Source organism: Camponotus floridanus, unplaced genomic scaffold (genome assembly GCF_003227725.1).
Source record: "Camponotus floridanus strain SB8 unplaced genomic scaffold, Cflo_v7.5 scaffold75, whole genome shotgun sequence".
NCBI lineage: Eukaryota > Metazoa > Arthropoda > Insecta > Hymenoptera > Formicidae > Camponotus > Camponotus floridanus.
This window is the reverse complement of record NW_020229844.1, coordinates 361,314-387,966: the sequence shown is the minus strand read 5'-3', so window position 1 is coordinate 387,966 and position 26,653 is coordinate 361,314. Positions and strand designations below refer to the sequence as shown.

Below are 26,653 nucleotides of genomic sequence, written 5' to 3'. Positions count from 1 at the left end.
GTACATTGATTTATTTTTCAGGGCCACACCCTTAAATCTTTGCTATATATATATATATTCGAATCGCACATTCATTAAATCGATCAATATACACGGCGACAGGCACACTTTTCTCTCTGCACTTAATAATTACACACAATCTTCAGATACGATTACATATTACCTTAATCCTCAGAGAGATTACTCTAATATATTACAGAACTATCACGCTGTAGTAGGCCTAAAATTAGCGATCGCGATTCGTACGGAGACTCGCGGCCATATAGGAAACATTTTGTGTTAATCTTACGATACTTACATAATACATGGTCTAAGCATTAACTTGTTTATTTCGTTATACACTAAATACTTCAGAATACGAGCGAGGCTTATTATTACGATACATCGGCCGATCGGCTTATTTGTGTCATTAATCGTGTTTCTTAAATTTCGGGAGAATTCCATTTAATTGTGTGTATATCTTGATTATTTCTCGCCTCTCGTTCTGAAAGTTTGCGCACTGAAACATTTTGTTTTCAAAAAAATTTCCAACTCTCTCTAAACAAAAAGGGGCTAAATCTGTATTTTTTAAACAAAATCGTCGTAAGGATAAAAAAAAAGGTTTTACGTGGTGCAAGGCTTCAAGATACGCGATCGCAATATATTTTTGAATATTCAATCGAAAGTTGAGACATTACGATTGATATTTGATCGGAGCATCGGTAAAACTGCAATAAAAATAAATATTGCTCATCATTTTGGTACGAAAATGAATACTCCCTCCAAAAAAAAAAAAGAGCGAGAAACTTATTTGACGACAATGATCTTACAAGATTTGCGTCTTTTGCATATTTTTTTGTTACATTTCTTTAATATACTTCCCGTATTATTTTATATCGTATAATCTGCGCGACCTTTGTCCAACTTTTGTATGATATTGCGTAGAGCTTGTATTAGATACTTGTCATTAGATCACCGGTATTTTAGAGACATTGGTGTACAGGCTATCTCGAAACTAATGCAATATTTCTTTGAAATTTCATAAATTTGTGTCTAATTCTTTTTACAAATAATTTTTATTATTGAACCTTGGAAAAAGAGAAAACATTTAAATAAAATATGGATAAATATAGATAAAATTTGTTTATCTCATTTTAATTAAATAAAAACAAACTATGTGAATGTAATCTGTTTTGTGATTTATTTAGATACGCGAATAATATTGGAAATATCAAATAATTCCAAAGAAAAATAACTCTCCTTGTTTTAGATTGCGTTAAAAAGAGACATTCACATCGCATATACAAATTCATCAGGGAAATATAAAACGGAAGTATAACATGAAATGGTGCAATAGTTTCAGAGATATCCCGCACATTATTTTATGCTCCGATAAGCCATCGAATCAAAGCGATACACAACGATGCACCAAATGTGCAATGTTATAAAGGACGAAAACCACGGATCGCATTAATAAATCTCGAAATAAATTTTCAATACATCTTCAATCGGATAAAAAAAAAGACAAACAAAATAAATCAATAAAAAGGAAGATGTTTACGGATATGGAACGACATGGAACTTCTACCATTTTGTCTTGTACCTTTAACTTACTGAGAGAGATTACAGGTGTAATATTGGGATTAGCTAATCAGTCTTGTGTTAGAGGCTCGTTATGTCTATAGACTCAACTGCATTGCGTTGCGTTGCTCGTATAATAATTCTTTCTTCTTAGCTCATTCATGTTAGGATTCGTCCGCTATTTATCTAGCGATTGCAATAATGATTACACGGATTCAATCCTTCCGTCCGTCATCAATCTTGTTTCTCACTGGGCTCACTAGGACAGTCTACGTTCTCTCGTCTCTAATCGAAAAGTACGGTGTACGTTTCGGAATTTCGTAATTTATTTCGTGGAGCGACGGTAGAAACGGCGATATATGCTGTATATCGACGATATCGCAGACTACTAGTTGCGCTTATTATATGGAGCATAAATAACGTGGATCATCCTATTGCACGAGATATGGAGACTTTCTGATAGACTCATAACTATAAAATTGCACGATGAAGCTTTTTACGAAATATCGAAAAGTGATATCTATATTGAGAGATGCACTTCTTGGAAGATATTATGAAGGCAATGCGAAAAATTTCATGTGCCAACTCCACGAAATAGTACGTTTCACGTACGTGTACAGACACAAAGTATTCATACTGTGTCACATATACAAGATACGTTCGAAAAATCTCAAATAATGAAGTACAATGATCATACAAAGGATATTTTGACAAAGTTACTTATTACTCTTTTGCTCAAATTATTTCAATATGATAAAGATCGAAGCGGATAAATAGATTTCTTTTGCATTGTCAAAATGCAATCTGCAATTTGATGGACTCTGAAATTTTTCAAACATATAATGCAGTTTTGTCTCATGCTTCTCTGAATCTCTACATTCGCTATATTATTTAGATATACAGAATGAGAAACGAGAGTAGGACACTGTTCACTTAAAATTAACATTATTAGCATAACATTCTATCATGATAATTTTAAAAAAACTTAAATACAATAATATCAATACCAAATATTATATAAATTTAAACACATTATTTTCGTCTAAGATTTTGCCATAATTGTAAAAGATTAAAATGTGATTGTAATAGAGACTACAAATTCACAAACTATACTATAAAATCAACCAACTCGCTTTTGAAAGCTACTCTTAACTTGAAAAGTTACTCCTTACTCTCTAATTCTCTTACTATACATCAGAGAAATTGGTGGATTCAGAACTGTTGAATCTTAATTGATACAATAAAACTGATACAAGTCAAAAACATTAAAACGATGTATATAGAAAACATAAATATAATAGAAATTTATAAATTAGAGGAACGCGATGAGAGATATATATTTGCCAAGTCGATACACTCTTATTCTGAATCACCTTTTCTACACTTTCCAACAATAATATCGAATCTGTATTATTATATGCGAATTCGAAGCCTAAAATCGTACAAAGTGGCGACTAGGCGTAATTCACAAAATTTATAAAATGTGGTCTTTTTGCTGTGAACAAAATATCGTACCAACACGGTAGTCGACCTAATTGCCACTTTGATTTATATTACATTTCCCATAAGTTCAGAAAAATAAATTGAGATACTGTACAAATATAATTACTTACAGCGGAAATTAGCATACTTTGCGACTTTGAATATTAAACAGAAAATCTATAATACAAATAATTAACCTGCTTAATTTTTTGAATATACACTTACTTTACTAGATAGTTAATGGGGAAAGAGAGAGAGAGAGAGAGAGAGAGAGGCTGTCATATGCTTGTTAGCAAATATCATATTATCAAATCGATATATGTCTGCATGTTTCTCAATAGTGCACGGCCCAATTTCAAGAAAAGATAGTTTCTGGCTTTTAAACCGCAACTGTTTATAACTTCACAATAACGTATCTTTAGAAAGCTAAAACCTTTTATATTAATATACATTACAGCGATAATTTCAAAAAGACAGTATCTGGTATAAATATATTCGCTGCTTATTCCCAACATGCATTGCAGCGTAACAAATATATATATAAATATATGTAATTAACTGTACATGCGTAGCGATATCAATTACATTTAGAGAGACGGAATTAAGACATGGTAACACCCGTATAAGGAAACTTTACTTGTCTGCATTTAGGACCTGTGTGATTCTTAGTTACATATCTAGACGTTTAAAATATAGATTTATAACTTCCGTTAGAGTCTAGAAACACACTAGCATCTTTTTCTCGTGTATACAAAACGCTGCTCATAATGCGATTCTCCCAAAATTACGATTCGGTACGCTCATAAATTTGGCACAGACACTGCCTTTTTGTTGGAATACTCATATCGATTCACTCCAAGAATATAATTTCACGTATTTGTCATATGTGATTTGTTGCGCGTTGGATTCTGATAACATCGAAGGATATCATTGAAGCTACGTGGCTGTGTTACCAATGTAACCGTTATTCAACGTTTCCGATTTATTCACATAATCGGTAGTGCACTTAGTCTCTTTCTTGTCACCGTTAATCTGAATGTCCATAACATCGACAGATGGAAATTCTACATGCAACGGAGTAGTAATCTCCCTCTTTTCGATTGCTAATATGGTTTCAGGACTCCGATTTTCGTAATCAGGATCGCCCCGAGACTTGGGTAGATTCGGACTATCGAGATAATATCGCTTGACTAAACTTTGCGGACTCCCAGACTTTACTAGGGAGCCTTGACTTACGTTACTGCGGGATGTACTTTTTTTATATATAAAAGGCGAGCTCCTGACTGATTTAAGGCTGCCTTCTATAAAAGGCGAGTTCAACGTATCTTTACTAGATACAAGCGAATCTCCAGAGACGCCGACAAATTCGTCGAACCCAGCTTTAGGTACTTTTGAAGAGTTCATGTCATGGAAATTAGAAGTGGAAGTTTCACCATAAGAATTCGCTCCATAATGTGGACTCAAGTTATTTTTAATACTGCAAGGTTCAAAACTTGCAAAGTCACCAAAATCTTCACGCAATGGCGAATCTTCTCCTCTCTCGATTTCTTCCTCCCGCAAGTTTTGTAAAGCAACCATTTCTAAATCTCTGTTTGAAAAATAAATTACATGGATAAATTTAAAATTATATTTCAATACGGAGCGATAAAAGCATGCTAAGCAAATTGCTAAATAACTGTGAAATTAAGCTATTCTTACTGGTCATTTTGCGGTGAATGCGAAATATTTTGATTTCGAGCTTCGATTCCTTCTGAGCTGTGGTAAAAGCTAACATTCTCAAAGTCTTCTATGTTAACTTCTTGCAATAATAGCGTTTCAATGTCTATAAAGGTAGGTCTTCTTGTGGCTCTATGATTCCAAGTACGTCTCATTAAACTGTACAATGAATCGGGACAATTTTCCGGTCGTTCCATAACTCCTCCTTCAATTACGTAACGCAATACCTAGAATATTATAATAATTTAAAGAAATGAAAGGATATTATTTAAAGAACTATTTAAAGAGAGTATAAACTATTTAAAAAGAATTAAAGAACCTCTAACAAGCAAAGAATATTTTATTTTACCGAAAATTTATATATATATATATATATATATATATATATATATATATATATGTATACACACACATACACACATATATATTCACCTGATCATTTGATAAGCCTTGATACGGTTGCGAAGCTAACGTAACCATTTCCCATAGAACAACTCCATAGCTCCAAACATCGGAAAAACTGGTAAATACGCCGTCTTTTAAACTTTCTGGGGCCATCCATCTAACAGGCAAGAGTCCCTTGGATCCTTTTCTATAGTAATCAGTTTCATATATATCTCTTGTCATGCCAAAGTCACCGATCTTCACGGTAAGATCTTCGGCTACCATGCAATTACGAGCAGCCAGATCTCTGTGAACAAATTTCTTCGCTGCGAGATAAGACATGCCGTCCGCAATTTCAACTGCCATTTGCAAGATATCTCTCAACGTCGGTGGATGTTTAGAATTTTCACAAACATCCGGTCGATGGCTCCTTAAATATGTCTTTAGATCACCATTTACCATCAGTTCCATAACTACCAACGTAGGTTGGCCTTGTGACACTACACCCAGCAATCTGACCACATGATGAGTGTTGAAAGCCCTTCAACAGAAAAAGATATGACATGAATCAAAGAAAATAATAAACTTGAGGAAGCAATTAATTTTTCTTACTTCATGACGGAAGCTTCGTTAAGGAATTCTATTCGTTCACGATCTGTTGCATTTTCATTTACGGTTTTCACAGCGCACCGTACTTCCGGTTGATCTTTGACAACATCTTTGGCCAATCCTTCGTATACCATGCCAAAAGAACCATTTCCTAATTCGCGTATTAACTGTACTTTCTTTCGGGCTACTTCCCACTCATCCGGCACATAGCCTGTGCTCACGTATTCCGGATTCACTGTCGCGATAATTTTCACACTGGACGCATTCCGCGCCGATCTTCTTCTAAATATGTAAAATATCACCAAAATACTCGATAGCATAATAAGGGTTAATATTAACCAGAAGAAAATCCAGAATGTGCTCAGCATGCCGTATTCTTTTATATAAAAATATTTAACTTCAGTATATGCCCCGTATCCAGCTAAACTGGTAGCTCGAACTTTCACAGAGTAATTTCCAGCTGGAAGATCTTTCAAGACATATGAATTACCCGCTTTAGTGAAATCGCGTCTTGTGATGCACACTACCGTTGATTTTATCTGTACAAAGCAGGAAAGGAAGATTATATTTAGATGGCAGTAATATATGCAAAATACATATAAATGATATTTTGTAAATTGTAATTAAAAATTTCTATTCAAAATAAATTTTTCTGAATTAAATTATCTATTCTCTCTTTTCTCTCTTTCTCTCTCTCTCTCTCTCGCTCAATATATATAGTATATCGAAACGTTTGTCGCTTGCAGCATTTGTTTAATTAATAATAAAAACTAAAAGATTACGTTACTTACATTTTTTATATCTACTCTTTTGTACTCAATTTGGTACGTGACGATTAGACCATTGGGTTGAGGCGGCTCCTCCCAGTACAATGTAACTATAGTGAGACTGTTATTCCCGCCAGAAATGCTAAACTTGAAAGTGTTTGGTGGAATATTATCTGCACTCTCCATAGCCAATGTACGATAAGTTTTCATGCTCTTCGTTGAACAATTATTTTTCTTCGATTTATCCTCGTTCTCAACTCGTTCTCTGCAAGCTTGAACCTCGATGTTGTACGCGGCAAAGTGGCGCAGATTTTTCATTACGACACTAAGATTCGTACTCGGTATCAATCGCTCGAATACTGTGTACGTGCCATTGTCTAGTTTATCGTTAATACCTTCCTTGTCCTAAACATGCAAAAAATTATAAACAAAAATATACAACGTAATTTACTTTTTAACCATAATTATTATTCCATGATTTACTTTCGATTAATATTTCTTTTTACTAAATATAAATTCGATACGCGATATGATTCACTTCAATATATTTTTATTTTTATTTTATATAATTAATAATGAACTTGAGCGAATTCTTGAGAATGAATTTAAAATTTTATTGATCTTACCTGTTGATTATAATTAGAATCTTTGGCTAATTCCGCCGTGATCAACATTTCGCTCTTCACGTCGCGTCTTCTACGCGCATTCATCCGTTTTACATAGACCTGATTGTGCAATGCGTTCTCGAAGGCGATCGAACTGGAAACTTCCTTTTCACGCATCGACTGATCCGTCGTTTCTCGATCTGCACAGCCGCACGAAGTAGTCTCGGGTGATTTCACCAATTCCTTTTCTTCTTCGGCACGCTTCCTTTCTTCCTCCGCTATGACAGACATTGGCAGTTTCTTCTCGGGTAATGACATGGCTGTGAAAAATAAAAATAATCTCTTGTATGTCACACAAAGCAAAACGTTTATTTAACGCTTTTATAATAATTGTAATAGTCGTAGTTTTTATTTTTTCATAAATACAGGGTATCCCAAAACTTAACGATCAAATTTGTCACTGTATTCTATATAGAAATTTAACAAAAATATTATATATAAACATTGGTTCGAAAATGTTTTATTAAAAAATTACAATAAAAATATGAAGCTAGCAAATTCGCTCTTGATACTACATAACAGTCGGCGTTATTTATCTAATCTGCTTGTTCTATATTTTTTAACTCGATTTTTATTTGTAAGCGAAAAATCTATCGTACAAGAATCAATTCGCGACAAGAACTTATCGAGATGTCTGTCATTCATTGAAATTAAAACAAAATAAAAATGTGAATTTTATATAGGATAAATTAAATTCAATCTCTCAACAATATCAAACTTGCATTAGGAATGATAACGTATTTTCTAATGTATTTTTAAAATGTAATGTGATGATAAAAAGTTTGTTTGAACTACTGTTCGTATAAAGTATCTTTTTCTTGTTTCTATTAATAAAATATATTGATAAAGTTTGATCGTTTAACTTTGAGACACATTGTATTTAACTATTCTTAGAGAATTTGCTACATTATATCGAAAAGAATGGAGTAGTTGTTGAATTACGTTCGTCGCAGTAGTTTCTCTGATCGATGAAATTCGGGTCATCGGGCTCCCAACGACCGACGATTCGATAATGCGTTAGATTCCCGTTTTTATGAAGCGGCGGAAACCAGGACATAACCAGCTCGCTACTTGAATTACTCCAGATCGACAGAGCCCTAGGTGAGCTAGGCGCGTCCGGCAGTGTCGTAAAGTACATGACCTTGCTCTGCGCGCCCGATTCCTCGGTGGCTATAGTGTAAGTCTTTACGTAGTAAGCGTATTGGGTATACGGTTTCAGTAGAGTGAGTATGTGAGCTAAATACGGTTGCTGCGTGTCGTTATGTTGCTGTGACGTGCTTTCGGCGGAGACGTCCTCCACCCGCCAACCATCGCCACCGCAAGCATCACGACCATCGTACATCGTTACATTTTGATATGGCGCTTCGATGAAGTAAACGACATAACCCAAGAGAGATCGGTAGTCGTGATGCGAAAAGGGTTCCCACTCGATAATAGCACCTCTAGATGTCTTCTTGGTAATCTTGGTCTTCAACTCGGTGACATTGCACGCGACCTTATCTCCATTGCTGTTGATCGCCACATCGTGCTCGGTAAAATTGTCCAATTTCGCCTTCTCTCGCAGCATGTCAATCTTATACATGCACAACTTTGGATTGAAATGAAAGAAGACCTTGGGAGAGCCTGCCGAGGACAGGATGGTGAGGTTTGGATGCGTGCTCCAGTCCCAGAGCTCCTGAAGATTCTGATTATCGAGCACCGCGAGACTGTACTTGTTGTTCTCGAGCGTATTGCCACGTATCACGCGCAGATTCTTCAGAAAATTGAGGGATATCAAAGGGAAGCTACGGATGACTTTTAGATAGCCGTCTATCTCCTCGATCGTGCTTAGATTATCCTCAAGCTCTTTGACGATGTTCTTGCCGCCGCGTATCTGTATCTCGAGACTACCCGCGATATGCGTGCACCCGCGCAACTTTTGCGCCGACGCGATGCTGTCCACGTTCGCGCCGGTACACTCTTTCAAACACGAGCCCTCGCACTTCCGGCAGGTCAGATTCTGGTCGTTGTCGGTGCTTTCCATGTAGCCAGCCGGGCACTCGATCACGCAGGTGCCGTTGAACGGCTTGTACGGATGATACTTGACGCTGTCTAACGCTTCGCGCGGTTTCCGTATCTCCCGGCACATCTTCTCGCTGACGCAACGTCGATTCATGAACTCGTAGGTACCATTCGGACAACTGTCCTTGCACTCTGTGCCGACCATCACGTTCCTGCAGACGGTGCAATTGGCGTTTGACAATCCCGTGCATCCACCCAGACATGACGAATTGCAACATTTTCCCGTGTTGATGTCGCAAGCATTGTCCCCGCACTTATGGTCGCATACTGCGGACACAAATCATTTCATGTTTTAAAAATCAGGAATATTTTAATTATTATACATCTAAGCTTTCCTTTTTCTTTCAAGATAAGAAGCTATATCTAAGTTTCTCTTTCTCTTTCAAATCAGGAGCTATATCTAAGCTTATCTTTCTCAATTACATGTTAATTTAGAAGGAGTTATTAGCTTTCAAAAGTCTTTCTAATCAAGTAAAAAAAAGATGAGATTTTTAAAAATCCGACATACATATTGGATTCAAATAGGATTCTGATTAAAATTCAAATTGAAAAAGACCAAAAAAAATTTACTGTTTTTCGCTGCAATGCTGCAATGATTCGATAGTGATATTGGACGAAAATATATTGCGAACAAAATCGTTTACTGTTAATAATGTAATTTACCTCGTTGGCAGTGTTGTCGATTCCAGCATAGAGTCTCATCGGGTTTCGTCTGCCTTGACGGACAACTTTTGTCGCACACTGGACAACCGTTCGTTATCTTGTTGCCCTGCAAGCAAATTACGTCGAGAGCTTCACTGACAGCAATCACTCCCGTGCATTCCCATGTAATTTCCACGGTGATTTCCCTCGAGATATAGTTTTAATGTTTATTTCCCACTCTCTCCCGACATTTCTCGCATACTTGATACGCAATTGCAAAGTTTCAAACTCTACAACGTTATAAAAGCAAGAATGTTCGCGCTACAGAAGCTATAAACTTTTAAATTCTTACATCAACTCGATAAGAATCTTGGAATGTCGAAGGATGCTGAAAGATGTTATCATTCTCTTTTTCTTCTTTGAATATATTATCGAAGTCTAACTCATCACTTTCGTGCTATCATCGTTGTTTCCGGAATCGATACCTTTCTATAGAGATTCATTTCGAACGATGATATAAATATTAAATAAAATATAATATAATCTCGTTTCCTTTCTTGAGGAAAAAAACAAGATGTTAAATTCTTTTTTAAGACAGAGCTTAAAACATTCTTTCGCTGTTGTGCACGGAATTACGGGTAGAGAAAAAACAAGATCTCTACGCTGTCAGATATGTCGATACGAAGGTCGAAAAACACATTGCGAAAGGCTCGTGTATTCCATGACCCGTGTCATTTTTTTTTTTTTCGATAATTTCATTCTTGCAGGACGCTGCGCATATAAAAATCGAAAACGGAAGTGCGCAAATTAATTGTCGAATAAAATTTGTAACAACCGAGACTCTCATCAAATTATTCTATTTGATTATAAATACGATCATAAATATGCACTCGTTATATGATTTTACTACAATTTAATTGCGGAAGTCACGCAAGGAGTGAATAAAGTACTATCGTACTCCTTGTAAAAAAAAAACCATTTTTTTTTCCTTTGCAGAAATATTTCTCGGAAATGCATCATTTCGCACGAGATATTTTATTTTCCATATCATTCTTGTATTGTAAAGATGGAAATATTCTTCGCACAGTACTCCATGATGATTGAACACGGAATGTATAATAAGAAGAAATAAAAAACCGCGTCTATTTTATTCACGTCAAAGTCAGGAACCACACTTTGCTGAGGGAATTTATTTCGTGTCGACTCGAATAAAATTTCTTCATTATGAAACTGCATTATAAATACGTAAAATGTAAAATCTAATTATAACATAATTACTAAAATTCTTCCACGTACAATTATTTGCACGAAGAATCAAGAAAACAAGTGTAATTATAATATTGGCTTATTAAAGAAAATGAGATATCTCAAAAACGATGCATTTCCAGCAATTTTCCCAAAGGAAATTAATGTTTATTTTTTTTTTTACGAGGAATATATAGTAGAATATTCGATTTATATCTTACTAATGTGTGGAATATCTGTATATTCATGTCGTTTCGCAAAGTGTTGTGGCTTCGTTAACGCGCGTTTTCATAATACGTTATAAGGTGAATGAAGTAATTCTCATCCGCTTCCGTTTCGGATTTCTTGCTCCTCAACGATTCGCCGACAAGAAAGACCGGGACGCCTCGCTTCGCATCGCGAAGCGTGACAAATCGCGCACGTATAGCTACATTATTCTCGTCCGCGAAATCGAAATATCGTGGCGGAAAAGTGTGCCCGGCGCGTAATCCTCTCGAGATAAATCTAAACGACGAATCGAGTACCGTGTCGCACGTTTTAACTCTCGTTAAATGTCGGTCAACGATCGTTCACTCGTGCAAGTATAGCGTAAAACGTGGAACAAAATCGGATACACGTTGAGCGAAAATAGAAGCGTTATTCCTGGTTTCAAATAGACTTATTTCAACGCCGTCCAACTTTTTCTCGCGTAAAAAAAATTCCACGTTCCAGTTCAGGCGTTAGGTCATAGATAAAAAAAAAGAGCTTACCGATATGACGTGTTCTCCTTTGCCAGCTTTGGCGATGATGTCCCAGTCGATGGTATCGACGTAGCAGAGCGTCGGATTTTTCTCAAACCGCACGGATCCGCGTAGGATGTTGGTCAGAGAATGAAGACCAATTTCCTGGAGATGCATCATCTCGAATGCCACGAGGGCGTAATTAATGAAGAGAGAATGCCCACGAATGACCGTCAAGTTGGGAAACAGACGGCCAATGCTCCTTAATCCACTTACTCTGGAAACACGAAGCGAGCGTGAGTAAGGATAAATTTAAACGGAATAAAAAAGGGTGTAAATTGTTCGCTTTAATAAATGGGAAGGTAATTCTTCGCCTTATGAGCACTTGCTATAAAAAGAAAGCTGTACCTGTATAAAATAAGATATCCTGTGATTTCGACCAGGTCGGGGAAGCTGAGGTTGGCATAGGCCGACTGCTCCGCCCGGTCGATCAAAAGAATCTGTACGAAGCCCTCGACCACCCGACATCCGTTCAATCTCAAAAATTGATCCACGCTATTTCTTATGTCTATACTTTGGCACACTGTAACAAAAACGAGAGGCGAAATCATATCATGTCCGAGTTGATAACGCAACACGGATGTAGATTACGTATAACTCGATTCAATAAGCGTGTCGCGTATTGCATCTCTTATATCGATTCCTTATTATTTGCATATATATTATACATTTACATATTTATTACGTAATATTTTTATTTATACATTTATTCATTTGCGAAACTATTTTTATCAAAGACACGAATGTATTTTATTATTTAAAATAACCACCAACATCTCTTTTGGCTTAAAATACGTGATTTCTTTTTAGCTGAAGAATCACTTTTAAATGCAAATGATAAACGCATCACGCATTGAATATCTCACATCAATGGTTATTTATTTATAATTTACATTTGGACTATCGTATTTTTTGTACTATTGTAATATACCGCTTTATTTTTTTTTATTTATACATACAAAAACTGTGTATTTGTATTCCGCGTCGAAGATTTAAAAATTTTCAAAATTGTTAAAATACGACTTTTTCTAGTTGTAATTGGAGAGTTTTTAGATGCAAATATTGCAAAACTGTGAATCTAGATAAATATATGATTATATCGCAATATCACAAATTTGATTGTTTTGCATTAAAAATCAAGATTAAGAAATTAGTATGTGTGGATATTTCGAGAGAAGGATCCAAACAATTTGGCACGCGTTTGGTGTTAACGTTAAATCGCGATCTCTCGTCTTCGTTAATCATCGCATTGTCGTTGGAACGAGTAACCCGAAGATTGTCAAGACGACGTACTTATTGTGAGAGAAATACTCGCTAAAAATACTCGCCAGCTGTTGTCGAAACAAGCGGGAGAAGACACTGACCACTATTCGCAGGAATGAGCACACCGCATCGTGTCAAGATTGTTTTATTAAGACAAAGATTACTTTATCATCTTAAGTGTAAGTTTTCCTCTTTGAAATGATCTCATGATAAACGAGACATCTCTCTTTCTCTTTTTTCTTCCGTAAACACCGTTATTCATCACGATTTGCGCCAGGATATTTTTTTCCAATGTAGCATGTCTCACAAGAGTATGTACAAGGAGTAGCATCATCTGCAAATGCTTCTGGTAATTGGCAGTAGCGATTAGCAAGACTGAATCGCAAAATTATTTTATTCTCGAGAATACATGTAAAATAAATGTTTGAAATATTATACTCTTTCGCAATTTATCAATGTTGTAATATATGTTGTAGAAAACTTGTAAAACTATCATGTGTCTATTTTGATGTAACATGCGTTCCTTTGGCAACGTGCGTTGGCAACATTAACAAATATTCAAACGCATTCAAATGCAAACGTCGACAGGTGTTGTCGCGACAACATTATCGTCAATAAACATTTGTCATTCGTCGTGCAAGTTTCAAATAAACGTCGTGTCAATTGATAAAGTAACGGAAAGTCGCTCTCATTCTTCGTCTTGCTCAACATCATTCCGTCATATTAAACTTTCCACTCAGGTTTATTTGATATTCTCGCTATTAAATGTAATATTTTCTATGTCAATATTTTGTATAATCATATATCGATGCCTGACTATCATAGCGCAGTTATCATATCATGCGATATAACGATCCGTTTCTTAGATGTTCTTTTGTCTCGAGCTTCAAATGTCAAGACTGTTATTCCGTTCATTGTCGCATTAATCTAACAAGTGCTTCATTACATTCGTTGTGATAGTGTACATATACGAATAATATTTATTTATTATTCATTATATGATAATATTATATAATTTATTATTATGATATGGTTTATGCGAATAATTATACATTCATTAATTGTATAAAATTAAAAAATATATACGAGTGTACAAAATACTCATATATATTTAATCATCAGTCATTATGATAATTATATACATCATTATATATGTAACTTTTTTTCATCTTATGGAAATCATAAGTTATAAGTTTGTACACAGAGAAAAATGTATACTGTATTCAAGTAAATATTATTTATTTTAAGTATATCATAAGTTTGTATATCCGCAAATATATCATCAGTTCACCACAAGCAAATATATCATCAGTTTACCACAAGCATTAAATTTAATTGAATATATTCTAAATTTTAGTAAGTGCAGTATTTTAGTCAAGAATATTAAATTAAAACAAAAATTTGGTTTGCTTACTACAAGAGTTGACGTGAAATAAGTTTGATTTTTCTTTGATACAACTTTACAATATTCTTGAAGAGAAAATATATTCTTCTTTTGAGTACATGATAATGAGATTTTCTAACACTTGTGATGAGTATATTTTAAGACTGTTATCAAGAATATATTCTTTGTTAAGGAAAATTATTACTTAAAAAAAGAAAAATAAACTGAGTAATCGCTTTTCTTGGCAGTAGAATGATATTTTTCTCTGTGTACTTTTCGCGTTTATTCCATAAAAACTTATACATTTTTTTTTTGATGATAATTTTTGCGGTTTTATAAATACTGTAAGGCACACATCATAAGCGAAATTATTAGTCTCTCGACAATGTGGAGCGCATACAATCTATGAATGGAGTCGCGAAAAAATGGCGAGGAGTGCGTTAATAATCCCATCAGTGGGTAATTTTTTTAAATCGCAACTGATAAACAAAATTTTTGAAAAATTGTTATTTTATATACGTCGGTTACACAACCTTCGTTTCTACAACAAGTGGCAAATAGTTGGCCAAACGAGGCTTTATATACGCGTTTCATAATTACACGTAATTGCATGCAACGTCGAGATTCGCGTCCATCGCGTCAAATCATATCAATGGTTAATGATCATGATTAATTAGACGAATTGCGGTAATTACTCGGTCACGAAACATCCGGAGAAGGTGTAACGTCCCGCCGCGCGTTGAAATTAATCAGCGACGCAGTCGAGTCAAGGAGATGGCAACCAAGCGAGGCGAGGTGAGACGAGGCGAGGCGAGACGAGATGCGAAGGCTTCATTCATAACGAATTACGCGCGAGCGTTGCGGTGTACGATCGAGCGTACTATCTGCGTATAACAACGCGTAGACGCGTTGCGAAAAGCATCGTGGCGTAACGACAACGTGGATCACTATGAATGTCCTCGATTCGACCTTGAATCGAGCTCATCGAGTCATTTCGGGAAGAGAGGAAGAGAACAGTTTCGTTCGCGAAGAAATTTACGATAAGGGAATGCGAAGAAATTACGTCGCCAAACAATGTGGCTTCGACTTTGCGATATTTCTAAGCGCGTGCGTTATCTTCTTTCCATAATTAGGTCTCGCGTGTGCACACGTAAAGTCACTTAGCGAGGAAAAAAAAGAGACAACGCTTATCGTTATCGCGGTCAGCTATCGATTGTGAATAATTTTGTCGTATTTGCTTCGAATTTGCAAATACGCAGTGGCTTCACGAGTACATGGAGGCAATCAACCGCGATACACTGGTGCGCAAATACGGACGCCGAGGACAATCGGATGCGATGATGCTAATTGTGTATTCGCGTTCGAGTATTTCGCGACCGGAACCCTCTTCCACGCGAGCGTTGAACCGTGCGATTAATTATGTAAGCGAAACGATACGCCTCTTAAATATTACAGGGAAATTTGATCGTCGAGTGTACGCATCCCGAGCATCGATGATTAATAATGCGGCCGAGCGTACATTTTTTTTTTCCTTCTGACATTCGGACGCCGCTCTTGAATAAAGTTGGCGAATCAGCGAAAAAACGGGGATCGATCGTATTTCGCTGAAACTCCCGGGAGGAAGTTGCGGAATTTTTGAATTTCGCGATGCGGGCGAGGAGTCGCAAGGTGCCAACACGTACGCGTGCGTTATCGCATACGATTGCACGCGAGCCAACGCGCGCGACATCAAGGGCACCCAACCGGCGGGGATCTTCTTAACGTCGCTTCTGGGTGTAGCCTACTTAAGAAGTTGCAGCGAGCGGCGCATTCCGAACGCTCTCCTCAAGGTTGCTAGCCATTCACCTAAAGGCCGAGCTTCCATATCCTTTGTACACGCCAACTTGACCACGTGTGTGTGCGCTCGTTCTCTCTCTTTCTCTGTGCGTGTGCGTGCGAGCGAGATGCTACCTCGTGACATTCCTCGGCCCGTGCTCACCTCGATGGTACTTGACGATGTAGTCGCGGCGTGCCGACAATTCCTCGCTCCGATTGATCGCTACTTTGTATTCCCGATAAAAGCCGGCCGACCTAGACATAACGAGATGCTCTCGAGCCGCGCAATATACCCTCTCTCTCTCTCTCTCTCTTTCCCCCATCTCCCTTCCATCCGTTCCTAACGGAGTATGCCACTCTGCGTGGGACGGGTAAATACTCGATCGAGACGGTGAGATCTCAAGATCTCTAGGGAGAGAACTATTGTCTCTCCCTGTTCGTTTCCACAGTTAAGTAAATTGTACGGATAAATTGAATTTACAAGTACGGTAATTGCGCCAGGGGTGAAGGTGATGGTTAGGGTTAGGGTAAAAGTATAGGGTGTCCGTCGAACGGAGTGTTTTCCTTTTAATCGATCATCGTACGGCACACGTCGAGCTGGGAAATTGCGCGTAAATTAGGCAATGTAAAAGACGAATGACCCGAGGCGACGGGCCGTAGAGATTATAAACGTCAAAGCTAGATTCGTATGGCATGTGGCAGTGTTGCATTGTATTCTCAGCGAAACCGGCTCCGAGCGGTACGGATACCAGTTGTAAAAAAAGTAGGGAATGCCTGCGCCACACACAAAGGAGAGAAAGAGAGAAAGAGAGAGAGATACTTGATATACAATATATAAAACCGGACGCAACAAAAATCGATCGCCGAGTGAAATATTCAATGATGTGTAAAACCGATGAGGATTAATGGAATTAAATTGAAATAAATTCCAATAGATTAATAAAAAATCCGACTCTTTACAATCAGTGAGGAATGAAACAAGAATAAGAGAGGTTTTTATTCGCGCCGCCATCTTTCTCTCCGCGGAAAGCATTCTTTCCGCGCCGTAAAACTTTCGTCCATTTTGTGCAATCGCCACTTTGTTGCAAAAGTCCTCGACTAAACCGGCTGCGGAGACGACGGACACGAAAGGCAAGCGATCGTGCGTTTATGCCCGGAGGAACGAGCGATGCAACGGTCAACGGAGGAAACACACTCGACCGTATTTCATGCGGAAAGATCGCGATTATTAATCTGGACCATCAGACGTTGAATGTATTCGAGTTGAAGGAGATCTTAGTCACAATCGCGTCAGAAGATGAAAGCTTGCATCGGTCCATCGATGGAAGATTGCGAACCGTCATGCTTCTCCTCTATATATAAATTGTTTCGCGATCGATAATTCGGCCAAGGTTTTCGTTTGTATGCCGCCGAGACATGTCCTCGAAAAAAGAATCGGCGAGCCGTGATAGAGCTGTATCGTGCGATCAATCGCGCGTGGTTTATTAATAAAGCGATCTGTTATTTGAGTAGACGCGCAAAACCTGTCTTTCTTTATAATTACCGGCGTAATTGTTAATCGCGATATTATGCGGGAGGGTAGAGAATAATGAGAGTGAAAATTTATGGAACGGCGGAGACTGCAAATAGGCAAATAACCGTAATGCGTAATCATAACGCTCGTCATTTTCTCGTGCTTGCGGCTCGTTACATTTCATCAAAAGCCGGAAGCCATTGGCTTGGCGCCACACGAACCAACCTCCTGGCGTTATGCGCTATTGTGCGACCAAGCAACGGCGATTCGCGGTCGTCCTCCGCGCGAAATGTGCCCACAGGATAGCTGCTCTAAAAATAACGACGTTTCGCGCTTTTCCTCCGGCCTCGATCGAGACTGAGGGCCACTCGCGTTGATGACGCGAGAATAAACTCGTTAAATTCTCGTTAATGCAGGTAGTCGACAAAAATTTACAATTAATACGCTCGTATATTTCGCGCGAGTAAACAAATCCAAAGTAAAAGTATCCACCTAACGCGAGAGTATCCTCGGTAGGGCCAGGTGAGAGACTAACTTCTGGCTCTCTCGATCGATGAAAATCGCCGGAAATCGCCGTCTAGACGACCCTCTCTTTCTTCAGCCCCGGGGCGTCCCCGGATCGCGAATAAAATTTCTTACAACGGGCTGGTAACACACCGGGACAGGACATCTAATTTCGTCAGATCTCGCCGTCTGCTCCGCAAGTTGGGAAATTCAACGTCTCCCTCTAACCGCAAGATTGTATATAAACTGTCGAGACGATCAAAAAGATGTATTTATAACTTGATTCACGCACGAGGTTCCTCTCGTGTCAATGCACTTGCGATTGATCAAACGTCATCTTGTAGTCGCAGACTTTTGTTGTAAATGCGATTATTATTTACTCGTTATAAATAAATTTATATCGCGATACATTCGCTCTCTCGAGCCCTTTAGTCGATTAGTCTTCTCCGAACGGAAATCATTAAATAATATCACGAGACGACTTCCGTCTCCGCTTACCGTAAAGAGGCGCGTCACTTAATATTCGAGCTGACACGCCTTAATTATATCAACCTTCCTAACCCTTCGACAGACTTTCCCCTGGATCGTCCTTCCTCTCTTCCTTTCTCTCTCTCTCTCTCTCTCGCTTTCTCCTCCCGTCACCAATAACGCACTTTCCATTAAGTCTTAGACGAGACTAGATTAGTCTAGTCTAGTCTAAGGTCGGTATGCATATTTGCATCGATTCCCAGAGGAATAAGGATTGCTTATTTATACATGTATGCATACATTTATATGCATACATAGATATATAAATTCTTATTCAAGAAACGATCGCGAGTTATCGCTGTGAGAAAATCTCGAAAAGAACTTCAATGAAACGAGTAGTGTTTTGTAGATTCAAACTCGATTAAATAATCCTCGTTCCGTTCTCAATTATGTACGAATCGTAAACAATGATTATTGAACGTCAAACACAGGCAGTAACCAATTCCGGGATAGAAACAGCGGGGTTGAACACGATTCGATGCACATGGGATTCTCGTTTTTTTGTGTGTTTTTTTTTTTGTGTTCTCATTACCATTCCCCCTTTCTCCCTTTTCCACCGTCTCTTTATTCTCCCGATCGCCCTGCTGATCGAAATGTAAATCGAAAGAAAAGAAGCCAGGAATCGAAAACATAAAAGAGAGAATTACGTATATATTATGCGCTTATTTTATTCCGCTAAAAGCTATATAAAAGGTGAACGTGATAATTTACTATTCGACTTGCTATCAACTCGGAGGACACTCGGGGGATAATGGCCATGATATCGAGCAGCCGGGACGTTGCACCATGTTTTCGACTCGATTCGGCGAAACGCGAGGGAACGAAAGCGGAGAGAAGAAAGGAGATGAAACGTGAGAGGCGAACGCATCGAAGGAATGTTATCGGCTCCGTTGTTTTCGCAACGGGAGCGGCCAATCTTTTTGTGGCGGAGTATGCGTCCGATCTGGCCCCCCCGATCCCCCATCGCGTATCCTATTCTCGGTCGGTTCTCCTTTTCCCTTGGATTTCCTCTCTCGCGCGGATACTTCATAGCGCCTACTAAAATCGAGGGAGCGCTTACCTCGAATTAGATCGCCTTTTGGCCAGAAGTGAATCTTTCGAGAGAGAGAGGGAGAGACGAAAAAGGATGCCCGATGAATATGCGGCCCTCTCTATATTTGGATACGCGAGGCTACTAGAGTTTTGCCGCCTCGTATCTACGAGAAATATCCTGATGCGTCTATAATAATAATTTTGCTACACGACTGACTCATCTTCATTCTCGACGGTGAATGTGGCATGAAGATATCTCGGTACCGTAACCCAGCTTGTCGACATGCATGTAATGGCGGTCGAGAGAATCAATTCAATTCTCGGGAATTCAACCGGAGAAAAACAACGCGGGGCGAAAATATTCCCCTCACGGTGGCCGAGCGGGAATTTTTATTTAGAAACGCTTATATACACGGCTGATCGCCCTCGGAACATCGCACACTTGATGGAAACGAAATTAGAAATTGCTTCGCAAAATTGGCGCAATTTAAGAAACATTCCCCGACATACAACAAGCTCAATAAGTGCGTGACATCATTTTTACAAACGATTGTATTGGTGAGATAATTTAAGATACCCTCGTATCTATTACTACTAGGATACATAGAATAATTTGTCGTCTACGCATTTACGTCATCATATCACGTACGGAATATATCTAATGATGATCAATTGGTCTTGGAATAATTTTAGACTATACAAATAGATAGTAATTTTATTAATTTCGTTGTAATAAATAAGTATAATTTTTCGTTTTTTTTTTCTTATTAATTTTGCGCAAATCTACGTTATTGATGAATTTATCAAACGATAGAAATCTTGAAAGAATCAATTGACGAGAAACCGGTGATTTATTTATTATAAACAGAAACAGCAATTACATTACGCAAGAAATATTACGAAAGAAAAATGACAACGGAGTAAAATTCTTAGATAATCAAATAATTTATATAATCGACAATCAAATCTTATCGAAGCTATTGACAAATCCGGCATTGATCAATTCTGATCATCATTCTATTGTATTTATTGAGGGCAGTCATCGTGATAGACATTATTATGATTGAGATTAAGGAAGCGCGTAGACTATGAACCGCTACTAGTCTTACGAGGACGTTCTTGAACTCGCCCCACAAGTAACATTCCAGAGCGTTTGAATCGCTTACCCGGCTTTTGCTATATGATTCTTGGTGAACATGAATAAGTACTCTGCGTTCATGTTCGCGATAACGCACAGACGCTCTCGTCTGTAAAACCCGTCTTTCTTCGAATTCTCTCTCTATATATGTTATGCATTATATATATATAAAATCATTTAATGGCACATCTAGACCAGATATATTTTTCACAGACGCTTATATCGCTCTCGATAAGAGGAAGACGCAAAGAGTCTTTGTCATCATCGCAGGATTGATTCATTCAAATATGAGTGTGATATATCTTATTTAAAAAATTTTCTTTATGTCCCCAAATTCAAAATTGCAGATTAAAATTGACCCTGAGCCATATACAGGGTGTTTCATAAGTGGTGGGCAAAATTGGCAAAGAATGGATTCCTTTTTCGAGTTATTAAGATTTTTGTAATACAAAATTTTGTCTCATTTCTCGTCTTCGAAGTCTTTTTACAGGCATTAACAATGTTTTTCAGGCCGCCGAACTTGTAAAAGGACGAGAAATGAGACAAAATTTTGTATTACAAAAATCTTAATAACTCAAAAACTAATCATTTCCGGACCTATGTTGATTAACTCTTTTTTTCTTCTCTAAGCATGAGGAATCCATTCCTGAAATTTTGCCCACCACTTATGAAACACCCTGTATACATCCTATAAACATTATTGGAGAATTTTTTCCACCTGTGTGAAAAACAATTGACCATGAGAAAACAATCAAATCTATACATCACTCTGGAAGCTGACGAAAGGCAGCGATTGAAAGATCTGTAATTACGACTTCTTTCTCGAATTCACACGTGCTAAAACCTACCATTACACGAGGCCGTGCACCTTGGCCGAGACTCGCCGCCGCTTTTATGCATCGCGAAGCAGGTCTGCACTGTAGAAGACTCAGACTTCCAGGAATCAACGGTGGAAGGTTCAAAGAGAAGGGAATACAAATACAAAACCCGGCGCGATAACCTCTTAGATACGCGCTTAAAAAAGCTTAAAACATGCGCGCGATTCCTTCCTCTCTCGCTCGCGTCCATTTATATTTTTTAACAAGTGTCATAAATGTGTGTTCCTACAAGAAACATTACTAGCGTGTTTATATAATGCTTTTATATTTCAATTATTATTTTACATGTTCTTGGGGAGGAAACGGTGTTGCGCATTGCAAAAAGATCAGTCGGATTAAATAGCGGAATTTTAATGACTTGCGAGGAATAGTTTCTTGCATTGAATAACCGGTAACTATTAAACATTTTTAAATAGAATAACGGCGCACGCGATATGATTTGTATGGCAAATTTACGATATTTCGATCGCGAAAAATGTCAATAAATGCAATAAAACATACACATATCTGTGCTCTCCTCTCTATTATAATTTTCGTTATGACAATTTAAAAGTATTTATCACTTTCCTCGAAAGGTCAGTTGTTCACATTTAAACTCGGTCGAACAAATTTAGAGATTTCCCTCGTACCCTTTTCTTCCTTCAATCAGCAATCAATTAGCTCGTAATATCGTAATATCGTTTGAATAGAAAGATTATTGCATCACTAATGTGCATTTTTATTCAGGTTTTTATCGGCAGATAAAATCAATTCTCCGCTACGTGTACTTAAATTGTTAACTTTGTTACAAATGTAACACGGAAAAAATCAATATTATTATTGCTTTAATTTATCGGTAAATGTAATCTCTCGATCTCTTCTTTCAAAATTTAGTAGACCATGCGTGAAAAGTATGTAAATTCAATTGTGTGGGATGAAAGTAAGACAGATTTCTTATATTAGATTTCTTCTTTATATTTACTTTTCAATAGAAAATTGTAAAGAAAATGTTTCCTCCAATCCCGGTCATCAGAATCGAAAAATATACCACGATTGTTCGGATCCTTTTTCAAAATATGCGCATTACAATCATAAATATCTAACAAGAGTTTCACCTGACCTGTTTCTTTGAACATTATATATCATCGCAACAATACACTTTGCTCTTTTCAAGACTTGCGAAGCCTTACGCGAATATAATACGAAAGTTCGACCAATAGCGATTCGCTATTGATTCGCATTTCAAATGCGCACTTCCGTCGAATCGACTTACACATATCGATATATGCGTGTTATATTTTATAAACGTAAAGTTCTCCCTTTCCGCGTGTGTTCGACAATGATGTAAAGTCAAGTTTATTCAGTTTCGTGAAAGGAATTAGCATAATAGCGTAATCTTTCGACTCTGGCAGAAAAAAAATGTACTCACCTCCGTCGGTGCTGTTTTGTTGCGCCGCTGCGAGATCGGGAGATGACGCGAGGAAAACCAGGAAAACGATCCAGAGGAGCCTCCGCCACTCGGTCGACTTGTGGAATCCGGCGGCGAGATGGTTCCATCTCACGACGCTCGAAGCACATCTCGCGGACGATGATTCGTAACGCGAGAGTCTATCGCACCTCAGTGTTCTGTCGCGCTTCTCGACAATTTTCGCTCTCGAGTTCGCACTCTCGTCGCGTTTTCGCCGATCGCGCTGGCCAAAGTGCTCTTCTGTCCGTATCGCGTCCATCGTATCGGAACACCCGTCCGTTTGTCCGCGAAGACGCTCGCAGAGATCGCACGTCGTCGTCGACATCGACGTCGACTCTGACGGCGACTGGGACGAGGCATCGTTCGACGTATCCTCGAACGCGCCGCAAATCGAGGGGCAATGGCAGTAGCGGCGAGTGACGAGAAGTGTCTCCGAAGAAGACGAGGACGCGGCCGAAGCGTAAGGTTCGTCGTCCACGTCGAATGTCGCGCTGCGATTTTTGCGGCACGCGAAAGCCGGAGACTTCATTTTCGAAATCTCTCTCTCGGTCGGAGAAGAAAAGAGTCAAGTACGCGCGAAACTCCCTTCTCGCGAATTCTCAGAACGCGGAGAGAAAAGCGTCGCGACGTTCCGCTCGCATCTCTCTCGATCGTCGACGATGACGGGATATTCGCGCCGGCAAGCGTCTTTGCTGCTTGTTCTGTCTATATTCGAACGGTAGGTATGCACGAACGGAGGGTTCGAGCGTTAATGCGGCGACAGATTCGACAACGGCCGCTCAAAGACGTCCCGCATCTTTTCTCGTCGTTGTCCGAGGCGTGTTTGTCGGCGTCGGGCTTCGTTGACCCCTCTCGTAACCGCGCGCGGGAGACCTTGTGGGCGTGTTGCGAAGAGAGTGACAGAGAGAGAGACGCACAGTCGCAGTCGCAGTCGCACGCGCGCGCGCGCGCGCGCGAGTTATCAGCCGGCCGTCCTGAGAGATCGGCACCGCCGGCAGGTCACCGCACTGAACGATTCCATCGAAAGTTATGCGCCGACTCGAGATTCGTAAACCGATCCTGTGGCACCGCGATCAGTGCAGGCTCCCGATAATACGATCGATAAGCTTGCTTCCTCGGCGATATCTAGGCAGTCTGTCGTCCTAAAACGAAAAAGAAGAGCGATGTTACGCATTTTGTATTTCGTCAATTATCTACAAGTTCGATCGAGCTCTAAACGAGTCGTCCGACATTGTTTTTCAATGAAAAATTTATCGCGCTAACGTTCAACTGAATGTATTAATTAAAGGGAAGGTGAGGTACCTTGTATCATCATAGAAGCATTAATTTTCATACTCGTTATACGAGATAACGCGCTATAAAATATACACGATAAACCTTGACTATCGTGGAAATTATGATGGTACTTTCACGAATGACGCTTACGTGGCCATCAATAAGCGGTTATTTACAATGCGTTCACCGGCACCAAGCGCACATTCATTATGCAAAGAATACTTTCAAAGATAAATTATCGTGCCATGTATACACATTCCGTGAATGGCGCGCGCGCACACACACATCCATGCAAGAATATATTATATAAAATATACATACACGCCAAGATAGTTTGACGTAATTATATCATGCTACGAGACGCTACGAGAAATGCAAATGTACCGAAAAATGAACCAAGTTATTGCGTGCGACGTCACATTTGAGGATGGTTCTATATCTTATCAACTTGTATAATTCGTTAACGTATGCGATAACATATTTGCACGCGATAATACACTTCACCTCATAAATAATCAGAATATATTTTTTTAATTTTGCGCAGATATTATATATGAATAAAAATATAAATCAAAAGCTTTATTTATTCGAACGATTAAAATATTCAGAGTATCGATTTTAAAATTTAAACACGAAGCCATATAAATTCATTTTAAAAAATTGTGCATTTACGTCTGATTTATACATAAAATTGCGATAAAAATATACAGAGAGCAAAAGCAGCTGTATAATATTTCCGCAAATTGAATTTAACTGATAACTGAATAAATATGTTGAATGAGTTGTACGTCAGTTTCATCGGATTCGCTGGAGGATATCGTGAAGAAAATATTTGTCGAATATCGATATTTATCCTGAGGGAACAGAAATTAATCAGAAATTAATACACTTACTCGTAGATTTCTCTCTCTCTCTCTCTCTCTCTCTCTCTCTCTCGTTATTATTTTTAACTCTATTATACTTGACAAATTATACCGGATTATATAACAGAAATATGTAACGTACATAGTTTCTCCTCTCATCTCTCCATCAATTATGCTCAGTGTTGGTTTGTACCATTTTTACACAAAACTATGCAAAGTGCATGATTTGGCATGCATCTTATGTACTAGTTATGCGAGTGACTTTTTCGCGAGTACCATGCACTCACATTTTCATGCGCATTTTTTATGAACCGTGACGCTCTATACATTCTTGTAACTCTTATCCGGAATGCACCGGGGTCATGACCCTCCGCGACAATATCTTTGAAAAATATTTATAACAATGTAGCGAAGCGCGCGATAAAGTGCGTGCGATTTATAAATTATCGAATAAGCCTGAAGTGTTCGGAATACATAACTCGCTACAGAAAAAGCCGTCTCGAACAAAGTTATATATAAAATTGTCTGCCGCAAGAGATGCTAGAATGTGTTTTACGCTCGTTAGAAAACGGTATTCTATCCCCATTACTGCAAACCTTTCACAAAGGTAAATCCGTTAAGAGCCAGTTGTATGTGTCCAGAGGCAATATTCGCATCGCTCGCGAACGATCACAGCAAGCTAAAACGCTGTTTTTCATTATGCGAAAAGCAAGTATACATGGATTAGGTATACCTGCCAGGAACAATCTACATCTGACGAGAAGGAAGGAGAAAGGGGGAGATAGAGATAGCAAAAAACATGCGATATCCTGTTGCGTAGCGATGTTACCTCTTGGAAAAGAATTGTAATTGTACAGTGAACTACATAAAAAAAGCGTAAATAAAATGATATTGAAATACTTTTCATTCGCAGCTCATCTCTCGTATTTTCAAATAAGCTTTTAAAAGTAACATTTACAATTTATAAATGTTTTATGTATTTTACCATTCTTTGTATCTTACTACTTTCCTTTTCTTTTTTTTACAGGCTAAATCAGCAAAAAATTATCGCTCTTGGTAAATCCCAAAAATATATTTTATTGAAAAATGATTAAAGTTATTGG

General features: G+C 38.3%; 1 protein-coding gene across 4 annotated transcripts in view; it reads right to left on the bottom strand.

Annotated features, from left to right (window-relative positions):
- Positions 1-2,571: 2,571 nt before the first annotated feature.
- Positions 2,572-26,653, bottom strand: part of LOC105248583 (insulin-like receptor) — a 39,251-nt gene continuing 15,169 nt past the window's right edge. For all 4 annotated transcript variants that reach the window (XM_011253444.3, XM_011253445.3, XM_025414078.1 and 1 more), the window contains exons 2-12: positions 23,374-24,554; positions 12,259-12,433; positions 11,881-12,127; positions 9,908-10,013; positions 8,126-9,511; positions 7,145-7,443; positions 6,543-6,923; positions 5,755-6,290; positions 5,191-5,683; positions 4,741-4,985; positions 2,572-4,630 (exon numbers count right to left, since the gene is read on the bottom strand). In XM_011253444.3, coding sequence (XP_011251746.1) covers positions 3,979-4,630; positions 4,741-4,985; positions 5,191-5,683; positions 5,755-6,290; positions 6,543-6,923; positions 7,145-7,443; positions 8,126-9,511; positions 9,908-10,013; positions 11,881-12,127; positions 12,259-12,433; positions 23,374-23,941 — 5,088 coding nt within the window. In that variant the 5' untranslated portion in view covers positions 23,942-24,554 and the 3' untranslated portion in view covers positions 2,572-3,978. The remainder of the gene's footprint in view (positions 4,631-4,740; positions 4,986-5,190; positions 5,684-5,754; positions 6,291-6,542; positions 6,924-7,144; positions 7,444-8,125; positions 9,512-9,907; positions 10,014-11,880; positions 12,128-12,258; positions 12,434-23,373; positions 24,555-26,653) is intronic.